Raw genomic sequence first — 14,079 nt, forward strand, 5'->3', positions numbered from 1 at the left:
TAATCTTTTCTCAGAGTTATTTTTCTCTGTAATACCAACATTGATGTGGTTTAGTGCCCAAAAGGTCTTCAGTACCTTTCAGTTTCTTAATTTCCACAAATCATGAAAATCAATATATCTTTTCTTTTCCAAATCAAAAACTCTCATTTTTTCAGAAAATAATTTGTCTCAGCTTGTATGGCAATGACATGAGCTAAATATACCACTGTGTGTGTGTGTGTGTGTGTGTGTGTGTGTGTGTGTGTGTGTGTGTGTGTGTGTGTGTGTGTGTGTGTGTGTGTGTGTTAAGTACTGCCTGCAATGTCTCAGTAAAGTTAATAAAGCAGATAACAGATAAAGTAAATGCATTTATTTATTTATTTTGAAGTGTTAGTTGCTGGAGAAGTCTTTGTATAAAAATAGAAATTAGTCGCCCTGCAACACTATATAAACACAATTGTAAGTGCTCACTTTTTGCCAGGGCAGTTTTGTTTTTATTCAAGTAATAGTCCAAAATTAAAGTCAGTACAAGAAAAGCTTTTCTTTAATCTTACCAGATTTTTGAAGTCACAACTGCCATCATAATGAAGCAAGAGTGTGGGAAGAGTCCTAAATTGCTTAGACTACATACCAAAATGTGATAATTATTTATTTTGTATGAAAAAATACTTAAATGCAACATAAAATGCTTTAAAAGAAACAACAGACACACTTTCCTGAAACAGTATAATAAGGCAGTGATCTACAGCCATCTGAATAGCTGAATTAATAAAAAAATACCTATCACATTATGTCTGTGATGTGTCATCATGGAGATTTATAATATTCCAAATTAAAATATAACAACAAGCACTTAGAATTACTTTTTTTCCTAGGTGCTTTTATTGGCTCAGGTCTGCCAACCATCGAGACCCCCAGTCAAACCTGAATGCATTCTTTCTCCTCTACTGGACTGGGGCAAGACCCATCCAGGGAGCTGCCATCATAGAGCCATGAAGGTGTTTTACACCCCTGTTCACATGCCATCATCCACTCATCTGCTGCAGACATGGATGCCTTTGTCTCCTAGCCTAGGTCAGTCAAGGCCAGGACCCATAAAATCTGTGCTTTGTATGTCCACAGGCCTGAAGCTATGTGTCACACACCGACATCAGCAGCTTGCTTCAGTCCAGATGGGGGCTATGATGGCCTTTCTGTTAAGCCTTTACCCTATCCCTAGATGGCAAAAGAAAGCACCACATCACTGTGGTATATCCAACATCCTCTCCCTGATGTTGGCATGTTCTCAGATACCTTCCCCCTGAAAGTTGTCATCACTAGCTTGGAAGAGGGGAAAATAATCAAGGGCCTCACTGAGACAGATGCCTGGTGTCAGAGCCATGGCCTCAAGCTCAATGCCAAAAAGTGCATTCTTCTCCCCTTTGGTAAAACCTCTGTACCCATGAACTACCACATAGGTGGAAGTCCACTTAATGCTGAATGTGTGATAATGACACCTTGGGACCCAGGTGGACAGCAGCCTCTCCTTTGATAATCACATCACCACAGTAGTCAGGAGATCCTTCTACATAGCCACCTCATCACAAAAGGTTTTGTCATCCAGGAAAAAATAGGTCATTGTTCCCTTCTACTCGACACTCATTAGACCCATTATAGAGTACAACGCCACTTTTGGAATGTACCTCACAAGACATCTGCAGCAGCTGGAAAGGCCACAGAAGTACCTCACAAAGAGGATTACTGGCCTCAAACAGATGCCCTACACTGACTGTCTCAAAAAACTCCAGCTTTACTCTGTAGCATATCGCCTACTCCGAGGTGATCTCTGCCTATCATATAAAGCTATGTCAAACCCAGAGCTGTTAAACATGCTATACCTAAAGAAATCCCAATCCCTCTGAGCTACATGCTCTAGGGACCTAAACCTTGTCACCACAATAAATAGGACATGCTGGAGGGATAGATTCCTCTCTCAGAGACTTCCCATACTCTGGAACAAGCTACCCGTCTATGTTAAGCAAAGTTCCTCATTAGCATTCTTCAAGAAAAATCTTGATGAGTGGATGGGAAATAGGAAATACACCACGGGGATCACTTCTGTGCTCTACTCGACAGGGGCACAGGAAAATAACATTCTTGGGTGGCGTAAGCCAGGGAACCTTGTTAGCTAGGCTTACTTAGGCCCTTGGGCTGATAGCCTAGTACCTACCTATGAACCTATGTGCAGACATGCTTTCCCATGGGAAACAGCAATGGCAGAGCATGACAGAGCTGTTGGGGGGTGTTGCTCTGAAGTTCAGAGGGTAGGCCACCTTCCAGGACCAGCAAGCTGAACCACTCCATAATATTTGACTCCCACTGGGGAAAAGAGGGCTGATTTGGATTCTTAGGCAAGGAAAAATGGACTATGGACCTCTCACCTAGCATGAAAATGCCTGTCTCATATTCCCTGTCCAATAGGAATGGAAAAATTGGATGCTGGTAGTGGCAATATTAGAGCCATGAGGTAAGTTCCTGGAGAGAGACAGAGAGAGAGAGAGAGAGAGAGAAAAACATGTGCAAGCTTCTGCTTGCTCAGGAGCTATGGCCACCTGGGAACCATGTTTCCCTTTTGCAGGAATGAGCAAGTTGTCATTACCCATTCACTTCCACTACCCACCCAGCTATTTCAGTTGCCTGAGCTGCTACTCAAACTCAGGTCATCAGGGCTATGGTCGGGGATTTATCCATGTATACCACAGGGCCAGTTTTAAACCCTTAGAGTGATTCTAATACATAAGTATTATTAATAATATCACAATGTGATGAAAAATTATACACTTTTTGATTCCTGGGTAGAGTTTTTCATTAAGATTAGTATTCCCTGCAAAACAACTGCAGGTCATCTTGCTAGTATCGCCCTGTATCAATTGAGTATACCATTTCTATTGATGGAAAACTGATGAGCTCAGTGTCAGGTGTTTCAGTTTTATTCATTTCTCTAATCTGTTCATAGATCTATCTGTTTTTATTCATTTATTTGAAATAGCAGTGAGACTCCAACTCAGCATGATGTATTTTAAGTGGCGGCCTGAGGAAAAAAGTTTAGGTAGGAATTGCAGGCCTTAAAAGTTAAAACACAATATTTGATAATCCCCTTAAGAAGTAAACATGTCAAAGTAATACAGTTTTAGAGAAATGCAACACCGTTGGATGCACAGACAGTTACTAGGTAAAACATACTGTTCTTACATCTATACGAAGTGGAACAGAGCTCCAAAGAAAACATGCCACTTTAAATTAAGTCATCATTGCAGTACAGAAGAATAGGGGGGAGGTTGGCATAATGGTTAAGGTGTTTGCCTTACAGACACAAGGTGCAGGGTTTGATTCTCACCTGGGACAATTGACTAGGCTTAAAATGGCCCACAAGGGCAGTTAGCCTAGTACTAAACTATGAACCTATAATAATAAGGTCACTGACGACACCAGATGCTTTCTGTGTACCTTGAACAAGATAACATTTTGAGTAATCTGTAAGTCTGTGAGACTCAATACTAAAGACAGTAAGCACCCTATTCACGCTATGGATACTAATATAATGAATATGTGGTGGCTGATGTACCATGATTGCTACAACTAACTTACCAGAATGCCGCATGGTGTTGACATTGCCCTTTTAAATATAAGAAGGGTTGAATGAGGGCATGTTAGAACAGAGGAAAACATTCTGGTAAATGTAATTAAATACAGGAAGATACAAGAAATGGCAAAACAATGAGGGAAGCAAGGTGAAATAGGAAACATAGGAAGGAGCTGACAGACTGGCCAAGTTAGCTGTAGTGTAACAATTACAGGACCAGTTGTTCCAAAAAGAGAATAGGGTGCTTTTGTTTTTCCACTTTTTAACTGGTGTTTTGGTATTTATTTGCCATTGTGAAAGAAGGAGGGCATTTCACATTTTAGCTATAATAACTAAAAGACATGCTCCAAAGTGAGTGTTTGAGACTGCAGTCTGATCACATTCTGTGTTCATATTGCATTCCGTGTTCAGACTGCATTCCATGTTCAAACTGCAGTCTGAACACGGAATGTGCTTGCTAATGACAGATTACTCTCAAATACATTTCAAACAAGAAATTAATTAACAAGTGGAGAATTACTTGGCTAATACAGAAATGAGTTATCAGTTTTTACATGGACCATAGCTAAACATCAGGCAACTGCCGGGATCTAAGTAAGACACAGTGATGTGTCCAAGTAGGGGGGCCCTGAAGAAATCTTAACTACAGATCATAAGTTTGTTCGAACTTTAAAAGTTGTGTTGATTGGTTTATTTAAAATAATGTGTGCATATAGTAAGCAAAGAAATATGCCATAACTGATGTGACTTTTGAAGATGCCCATCGATTTTTTTTTTCAGATTCCACTTTGAATAGTCAATTTGCAAGTAAGCAAAGAACAATTAAAAATTAACATGTAAGCATTTTTTTCAGGGGTCAAACCCCCTACATTCTCCATGAAGGCAGCAAGCCCCTCACCCCCCTCCCCAAATGATATATAACCAACTCAATGGCCATACAAACAAAAAAAAGTGAGAAATCTTCCAAAATGAAGGAATCACTGTCACTGCAAGCATAGAAACTGCATGAGCAGTAATTTGTTACAGAAAATATTTATGTTGGAGTTAATTTTCAGGGACTTGAGGAATTTTCTCAGAGAAGTGCAGATATACTACTTTGTTCTTTCCACGTAGCAATTCTAATCTTAGTTGGTTTGAAATCTAACAGCTTCAATAGCAATCAAAGATTCTGACAAACAATTTTCCTGAGCTAATCATCTCTGAGGGGGTAATTTCTTTGGATGGGATTTGAAAATATCATGTAACTGATGAGTCAAGGATGTCTGTTGTAAAGGGTAGAGTTTTAGTTTCTGTTATGTTAAGAAGAAATGCAGAATCATGAAGTGTTTTTGCACTTATTCAAAATTGTACTACAGATTAGCTGTGACATTAGTTATGTGTGACGATGAGTAGATTTCTATTGTGTCATCTGTAGGCAAACTGAATTCATTTTGCTGCACCATGGTATTTAATCATATTTATTAAAAAATATGATAAAAAGCACTAGACTGATAGCGGATACCTGTGGTACCCTAGAAGGAGCTAATCATGTGGGTGGTTTTAAGTTAGCCTAACCTGTAACCTAGGTATCCCCCCAGGGTAAGAAGAAAACTATCATACAGTTAGTAAAAACACCCCACACTTAGCAAGGTAGTCAGATGCCTATTATCAGCCACAGTATCAAATCTTTGGAAAGTTTAGGAAAATGCATACCAGTAGAATCACATTAGTTATGTTTTCCATAGATGACCGATAAAAAGCAAGTAACGTAGCTTCTTTTCCATGGCTAGGACATAAACCATGCTGAGAGATGGAAAGGACTTTGTATTCTTATAGCACTACGTCCCACACCATTTACCTTAATTCAGTTTTCTGGAAAGATTCTGTTGAATTTCACTATCTGATTTCTTCAAAGTTTGCAGAATATATTACATGGATCAACCTATGATCTACTATGTCACTTGACTATTATTGGCAGCTGGTTTGTTATATCTCAGCTCCGATCCAACATGTTACCATGCAGTTTCCTTTCAGCATACAGTGCAGTGTACAAGATATATTTATTCTATCATCTCAGTACGTTCTACCACACTGTACTCCTTTATTACCTCAGAACATGCATTCATGTGTGATGTACTGCTTCTTCTTCCTGATGTATATTGTGTCTTTCCCTCATTATGATTAAACACAGATTAGTGTAGCTTTGATGGATGAGTCCGACTGACCGCATTCTTCCTTCAGGGAGTACATATAGTACAATACAGCACTTATCAGTAACTTGAAACAAAAATGGCCAGCACAGTGCAGATTCAGTGCAATAGTACTTCCCTTGTGGCATGTGGTAGTACTATATTTGTGGCACATTGGTAGTTCCTGTTTTATTATACACTTCTTGTTTTCTAACATAATTTAAAAGTTGTAAGAAGTAAAGCAGGCCTAATTACAAATGCTACACATAGCATGTATATACCACCTGCAAGAATGGGGATACACTCTATATATATATATATATATATATATATATATATATATATATATATATATATATATATATATATATATATATATATATATATATATATATATATATATATATAGTACAGAACAACACAGCACAGTGCAACAGCTATGCATTTAAAATTGAATTGAAACACAAATATACCTAGAACATGACTTCATGGTGGCATTATGTTTTACTTAGAAAGCTACAGCACTTACCTCGCTGCGTTGCTCCCTATAATAAATTTTAATTTTAACAATAATGTATTGTCTAAATCTGAGTAACAGACTTCATTATATACCTGCCAAATGATAGTTATATTGTCGTTGGAAACCTTCACAGGGAGCAATCTATATAAAAAAGTGCCACATTCATTAACCAAAGCATTTCATTGCACACACAGCTACTAAGCAATAAATGTTAATGCCTTTCTGAAATAGGGCAGGGCTGTGTTGTCTTACAGAACTGTGCTACTTCTGCCAGCTATAGTGTTGCACTCATAATCGCATATACAGCAAAGTATGATCATAACAAAAACCTGCTAAAACGCAAGAGAAATTAGTCTAACACAAACTGTACTGTTAAAGGCCATTAAGGTTTCACTGATAACCATCCTATGATTCATTAAACTCCTGAATGCTCAAAAGTCATTAAATGTCAAGCAAACATTACTTTATATCAAATTTCCTGTTACATTAATAGAAAAATTATTAACATCTATGAACAATCCAGAGAACAAGTTAAAATATCAAGTAAGCTATCAGATTAGTTTTCTTTACGCCCTGTAAAGTATACTTTAAGAAAAGAAAGATGCTACTGTTCTTTTGATAAGTAGTATGGGACAGTTAGCATCTACCTGAACTCCAGCTAACCTGGACAGCTGGGACCAAATTTTAATGTTTCACATGAAGGTGAGCTCCACAGAAGTGGGCAGGAAACTCTCATTAGTGTTATATGGAAGTGTCTTGGTAAAATGGAAGGATTTCCGCTTTCCCATTCTTAACTATCAATAACTTGTCACCTCCCATGTTAGATGAAGGAAACAATGGCAGGAGATGGTACTAAATACTGGGAATAAATTACAGACCCAGTTTCAGTTTGTGACCTTCTGTACAAAACGTAAGTAATCCCCTATCACCCATTTCCTTAGGTCCTGCAGATCAGTGTTTTACTCTGCATACCACAGTTCATTACAACATCGTACAAAACAACAAAACTTATACAATGTTTTAGGATGATAATGCTGATCAACTTGGTAAAATATATATTGATACTATAAGCTCTATGGGGTTTAATTAAAAGGAAAGAGAGGCCTTCCAATTTTTATGGAATAAATTGGAATGAAACCTAGATGTCTAATTTGGGAGATTTTAATACAAAATAGAATTTTCATATCTCAAAGGGATGCTTAATCCCCTGTTTGGAAATGTTTTGCTTGGCAGTTTTAATACTGGAATTTTGCAGCCTGTCTGGCTGGATTCCATGTACAAATATCTCATCCCGATGTGTCGGGGGCATCTGTCCATCAGTGCAAGCTCCTATACGTGTATTTCAGGTTCAGATCATTCTTGCACAATTGTCATGCCAAACCTATTTCTATTTTCACTTTTTTGTTCAAATTACTCTGATTTGTGTTCTTAGAGCAGCTCTAACCTCTTTAACAGTAGATGCAAATGTTCAGCAAAACAAACTAGCTGAACTGCATGTTTTAAGGCTTCTGATTTTTTTATACCAAGTGCTGATAGATTGTAATCCAGTAGCTGGTAAGTGACCACTATCACTTCTACTGCAAAGAAACTCTAACAAACATTTAAAGTACTTTGTTATTCACCTGTGTCTTCTGTGGAAAGATATGTGTTTTATCCTGAATGTTAGCAAAATGTACTGTATTTGTTCAAACATATTTTCTTACAATGCAGTAGAGAACAAAATAATTCCAACATTTTGTTCCTGAATTTGGATTAATGATATTTTTTCAATTTCTTGTGAGTCACAAATGGCTTTGTGCATAACATGTTCCCGCCACTGTTATATTGGTAGCTACACCCTGACTTGTTACACCTTAGAATAATAATATTTCATCCAAACCATACTCCGCATATCAAATTAGTATTTTTTTCTGTGCTGTGAACATTGCCAGGATTTGTAAGATTATGACATTTGCTGGGGTTTTTTTGTTTTTTGTTTTGTATGGAAATGGTCTTTCATTTTCAACAGTGGATTATGGGTGTATCCTGTAATATATTGGTATGACATTTTGGTGCTTCTTTCATATATCCCACATAACCTACTAGCTACCTACTGTGCTCTATTGTTCCAAAGCAAGCTACTAGATCAGACTGTGTGAAGGTGAAGAACTGCATATTTACCACAAGAACTAGCATTTGTTCACCTGTATCCAGGCATACTAATGACAGATTACATCATGAAAGGGATACAGTGAAGTCCTCCATGGAAATCCCATTACAAACGTTCATTTAGGAGGAAAGACTACTAGATCCTATGGTTTCTCAGTAAAAGCCATGCAACCTCCTATACCAAATAAACAAGGTTTCTTGAAAGTAATGGCAACTGATGCTTTTAAATTTGATGGAAACCTTCTTGATCTCAAAAAGGCCTGTAAAGTCTGGAAAATGATGGGTACTAGGAATTCTAGGCAAGATTTTTCTAGTCAGTCTGAGTCTGAATCCAATCCACAATGTTTATAAATAATAAAATTCTGTTGATAACATCATAGTCAGTATACCTAAAGCCAGTTCAAGAAAACTCTGGGAAATCCACCACAAGACCAGTGAAACCTTCATTAGACACACCTTTGGAGAAAGGCGCTGTCATACAGCATACCTTATCACAAACAACCATGTACATTACTCTCACCTTGCAGCAACTAAGGCCTTCCAAGCTATGAGCAAGCTAGACTGCATAGCATATCTATGATTTAGAAAAGCCAAGTGTAGCAGAGGCCTCACTGGACCAAAAATGTTCCTTTTATGTGAGATCTTTCTGATGCCAATAAAACATGCTTCTCATCTAGATTAATCTTATTTTCGTCAATAGCCTTAACATAGACCATGTCCATTCCAACCTCCAACTCAACCTTCACATCTTGTGGGGCTCTTGGTCAGTCCAATGTTCCCTGGTTATGACAGGCCTGAAGCGTGCCATCAGCAAAAGAAAATGGTTCAGTATAAGCACCAGTTCCTCAACTATAACATTTTTGAAATCCCTGTTCCTAGCCAGTTCAGTATCAAGACAGGAGGAGGAGAAATGTCAAGGGAGAAATGGAAAATAACATGTTCTGGAGAACAGTTCCACCACCAATCTCATCTTAACTACTTCTGGTTAGAATATTAACTCTAGGGTGTGCCCAGACAGTGGGCTGTAGAGAAAACAACGTCAACAAACCCAAGATTATTCAGACATCTAAGAAATTAGATGGCAAGCTCAGAGATGCTTTAAATAAAACTAGCCTAGTATTTCCATTCATAAGATCAATCTAATTAGCCTTATGGTAAGTGGAAAATGAGAAGTGATTGGTTTAGGTACAATAACAAATAATGTGTATTATTAACAGCAAACTTTTTGAGGACATATTAATTAAAATGTTAACTAAGACTATCTGATTCAGAATATTTGAAAAATTAAATACAATTCCTAAAATGAAGATATGCAGATATGGCTTCCGAAATGGTTTCTATCAACTCTAGATAACACGTAGTAGGACTTGGTAAGTTGTCTTAAAAATTTCCTGGATGCAAAGGATATAATTTATCAATAATCTAGAGAAAACAGTCTGCAGTACAAACTAGAGGAATTACAGACAAACTTAAACTATTATCAATAAAATATTATAGGAATTAAACACAGTCAAACATTATCAAAATAATACTTAAAGGCTTATTTCTAGTTAATCGGGTACCATTATTAATCATGTTATCTACCTGTAATAGTATTTAAACAGATGTGAAAAAAGCCACACATTTGGCATAATTGCATCTTACAACAGTCTGCACAGACATTGTGTACAAAGACAGGCCCCAACAATTAAGCTGTTATGGAAATCAGAGAAAGACTCATGAAATAAGCCTGCTAACCTTCTACAAGACAAGAGTGTTAAAACCAAAAAGAGAACATTATTTATCATCTAACTTTCAAACAAAGGGATGTACACCGCATTGAACTATGGCATACAACTACCAACAAACTGCAGATATCCCAAGCCATGTGTGTTCATTAGTGTTGTTAGAAAGAACCATACAAATAATCCATACTTATATAGTGAAAAAAATATAGATGGCTTGATCTATGCAAGACAGAAGATGTTGTTGATGGTCATCACCATAAACATTCCTCAAAAGGAGGAAGTAATCCACACCCACTAACTCATACCATTTGAAAGTCCAAATGAAATGACCTCAATCACATGGTTCAAAATGGACAGACGTCTTAAAATAGACTGGACAGAATCTACTTGACTAACTGGCCAAGGATGGAAATCAGGTGATGATACAAGTGAAGCAGAGGAACTCATCTAAATCAGGATTAGAGTATTAAAACTTTTGAAGCATATATTTTCTTTCCATCATAACTATGTTGGCAGTGAGAGTGCCCTTAACATATAAAATCTTTGTACATGATAATCACTTTTCATTCCCTTGTAAAATACAGTAATATCAGGCAAATACGTCGCTAGGGTCTGTGGTTCTAGAATAGCCATTACATCCACTTTCCTTCTTACTGCAAAAACATAGCCATAACAAAGGTTTAATCAAGCAGAAGCCATAAGGCAGACCAAAAAAAATTCATGTTTAAAATGAAGTGATTTTCGGCAAAGATGACAGTATTCTAAATGAGAAGCAGTAACATGAGTACATTAGGAAAGGGACACCACCAGGGACTATACTTAGCAAGCCTTTAAAATATGGAAATGCTTTTAAGTGGAAACAGTAAGAAAGGACTGGCATCCTAATCAAATAATGTACCTAGGAATTTCCAGATTTTAGATGTTAAGTGCTTGCACTTTAAGTAAAATTCTACATCTTGGAGGGAAGTCACAGTAGGAACTGCTTTCAGTAACGAAATGGACAAACTTAAGAGATGTGTAGTTTATTGAAGTGCCTAGAGCAGCTTGATGGCCAACTTTATTCCAACACCTGTACTGCCTCACCAGTAAGAGGTATTATTGACCTGGACAAAAGTAAAGGTAGTAAAGATGAGGGTTTCAAGCTGCTAACAAAGCAACGCAATACTTAACTCTTGTACATAGTATGTGGCATTTTATTTATTTTATATTTCTTAAACAGGAAAGGCCACTAGACACATGTCCCTTTTCAGGGAAAACCCAGGAGTACTGTCCAGTTAATTGACTTACTCAGAGTCACATAGCAGCCAAATGAGCATGGAAGGAATCAAACCTGTACCCTTGGTTGCAGGTGATAGTTCATTAAGCATCCATTGCCTTAATCCTCTGCACTAACTACCAGATTAGCTGTCATTTGTTTTTTGGGTTTTTTTGTTTTGTTTTTTTTCGCAAAATAGCTGATGAATCACAGATTAGCCAAGGTTACAATATATCTCAATTACTGCCTATGTTTTCTGCAGTTATAACAGTATATCTATTTTCACATGGCTAACAGGCATAAAAAAATAGAAACCAACATTTAGTTAGGTTAGATTATGACCCCATGGCAACATCCCCTGGAATTCATTAATGCCTACACTAGGTGTTCACTAAGTGTACACCATTCTAAGTGAACAGACAATACAATCTTAGCTCGCACCTTCTTCCTCCTAGTTTTAGTTTTCCTACTGATTTTCTTGCAGCCTTCTATACTCGGGGGATTCATAAAGTTACTACAAAGTGTAGACTACATGTACCCTTAGTGTGATCTTTCTGAGGGACTAGAAAGCACAAAAATGTGGTAGGGATGTTCTTGAGTACAGATCGTGTACACTTAGTGTGCACTTAGTGTAGGAGTTAATGAATCTGGACAATCATGTCATTCATACTAGTACAGAGCAACCCGTTCCGTTAAATAGTAATCAGTGAACAATAGTCAAGCCAGAAAATATAAGATGTGAAAATGGCAGAAATTACAACAGATTATGAAGTACAAACAAGGCAGTTCCCAGATTAATTTGAAAATGGTGAGATGCCAAAAAAGTACATTCTAGAGGAGGATAGCAGATCAGGCCACTGAAACCACTTTAACTGAAGCAATAATTACAACACCAGTACACTGAAAACGTAAGAGGTGCATTTTTAAATTGTGGAAAACTCAGGGTGTATCACATAGTTAGGTATTTGGAGAGATATTTGGGAGGCTGCATCTACAGTGTTTTTCATAAATGCTGTTTCATTTTAATGAAACAGCACTTTGGATGGTTATGAATGGTTCATTGTGTGTCACATTGTTTGCAATTGTATTGCTGTCCCATAGACGTGGTGGAGTGGCTAGATGGCTTACTATGGCTAAAGTAAGTATTAATTAATTCATTGTGACCAGACGAGAGTCAGATCATATAATCTCTGTCTATATCCCAGCTTTATTGTATTATTTATGCTTAGATGTATACTTTGTGTAGTGTGAGTTATAAATTGGCTATTGCATGCAGACTGGCTGTAAGTAAATTAATCAGGAAAGCACTAAACTCGGACAAGATATTTAAATGAGCAAAAATAATTTACAGATTCAACAAATCCCATTGCTTCTGTCAAAATGGTTGAAATGGTATGATTCCTTATTTCCAATGCAGAAACACTGAAGCAATAGTATCTGAGTTGAAACTGACTCTGTGGATTTGCTGTTAAGAACTATTATGTGTGTCCTTAAAAAGAAAGAAAAAAATAAATGTTTCTTTTTTCCAGCTTTTCATGATAGACAATTCATTGGAGGAGTGGAGAATTGCTATGACCACCAAAAAGTTCTTCAGCATTGTGTTAGAGCTTGTTGTCTGCTCTTTACACCCTTTTCCTACTGGTCTGCATGACTGCATTCAGGCAAATGAGAATTTAAAGAATATTAACAATCCCCCGTTCTCTAGTCTGGACATCTTTTTATGCACATCAATGTTCCTTCGCCTGTATCTGATTCACAGGACTGTCATGCTCCATAGTCGGGTGCTGGTCGATGCATCCTACAGAAGCATTGGATCACTCAACAAGATTAACTTCCAGTTCCGCTTTGTACTGAAAATACTAATGAACACATACCCAGGCATTGTGCTCCTGATTGTAATCGTGTGCATGTGGGTCATCGCTTCATGGATTCTCTCACTCTGTGAACGGTAAGGATGTGAAATACATTGAAATGATACTCAGTGTGTTATATAAAAATGCTAAAAGTGTGCAAAGCACTATAAAGATGCACAGCCTATTATACCAACATGCATGTATTCTTATTTACACAGATACGTTGGATTGCCTTGTTAATGAAAGATTCTGAGTACAACTGTAGTGCCATGATAAAAAATGTTTAGAAATCAGATAAAATTCTACAAGAAATATTTGATATGCTGTCAGTGCAGTTTCCTATTATTTTGACATTTAGTTGATGTTGTTGTCAGAAAGCTCTGTAGTAGAACATGTGTTTTTACATTATGGGTCACAGAACAGCAGTCCCTGTAAGTGCTGAATGCTGCACAAGTGGTGTGAATAAATCAAATGGAATCTGGGATTATTCAGTGTAACAAGGAAAATGCCTAATTTGGTTCTTCTATGAATATACTATAAGTCTGAAATTTTGTCATATATTTAGCAGCAAAATGCTAAACTTGTTTGGTTTGCCAAAAGCTAACAGTAGCAGAAAACAGTCCATTTGCATGATTTACCAGTAGCATACAGTAGCAGAAAATAGTCCCCAGGATTCAGAGAGGATTTATCATGAGTGGAAAGCCTTACCACAACCATTTCCCCACTCATGGTAAGCCTTTGGAAATCATAAGCCACCCTACGTCAAGGTTTCCCTTTGCAGGAGTGTCAGCATGGAGGGCAGTCCTG

General features: G+C 37.3%; 1 protein-coding gene across 2 annotated transcripts in view; it reads left to right on the forward strand.

The window, feature by feature from the left end:
- Nucleotides 1-14,079, forward strand: part of KCNN4 (potassium calcium-activated channel subfamily N member 4) — a 785,842-nt gene that overhangs the window by 513,470 nt on the left and 258,293 nt on the right. For both annotated transcript variants that reach the window (XM_044080550.1, XM_044080551.1), the window contains exon 4: nt 12,949-13,367. In XM_044080550.1, coding sequence (XP_043936485.1) covers nt 12,949-13,367 — 419 coding nt within the window. The remainder of the gene's footprint in view (nt 1-12,948; nt 13,368-14,079) is intronic.

The sequence above is a fragment of the Protopterus annectens genome, chromosome 8.part0 (assembly GCF_019279795.1).
Source record: "Protopterus annectens isolate FY-2018-M chromosome 8.part0, PAN1.0, whole genome shotgun sequence".
Classification (NCBI taxonomy): Eukaryota; Metazoa; Chordata; order Ceratodontiformes; family Protopteridae; genus Protopterus; species Protopterus annectens.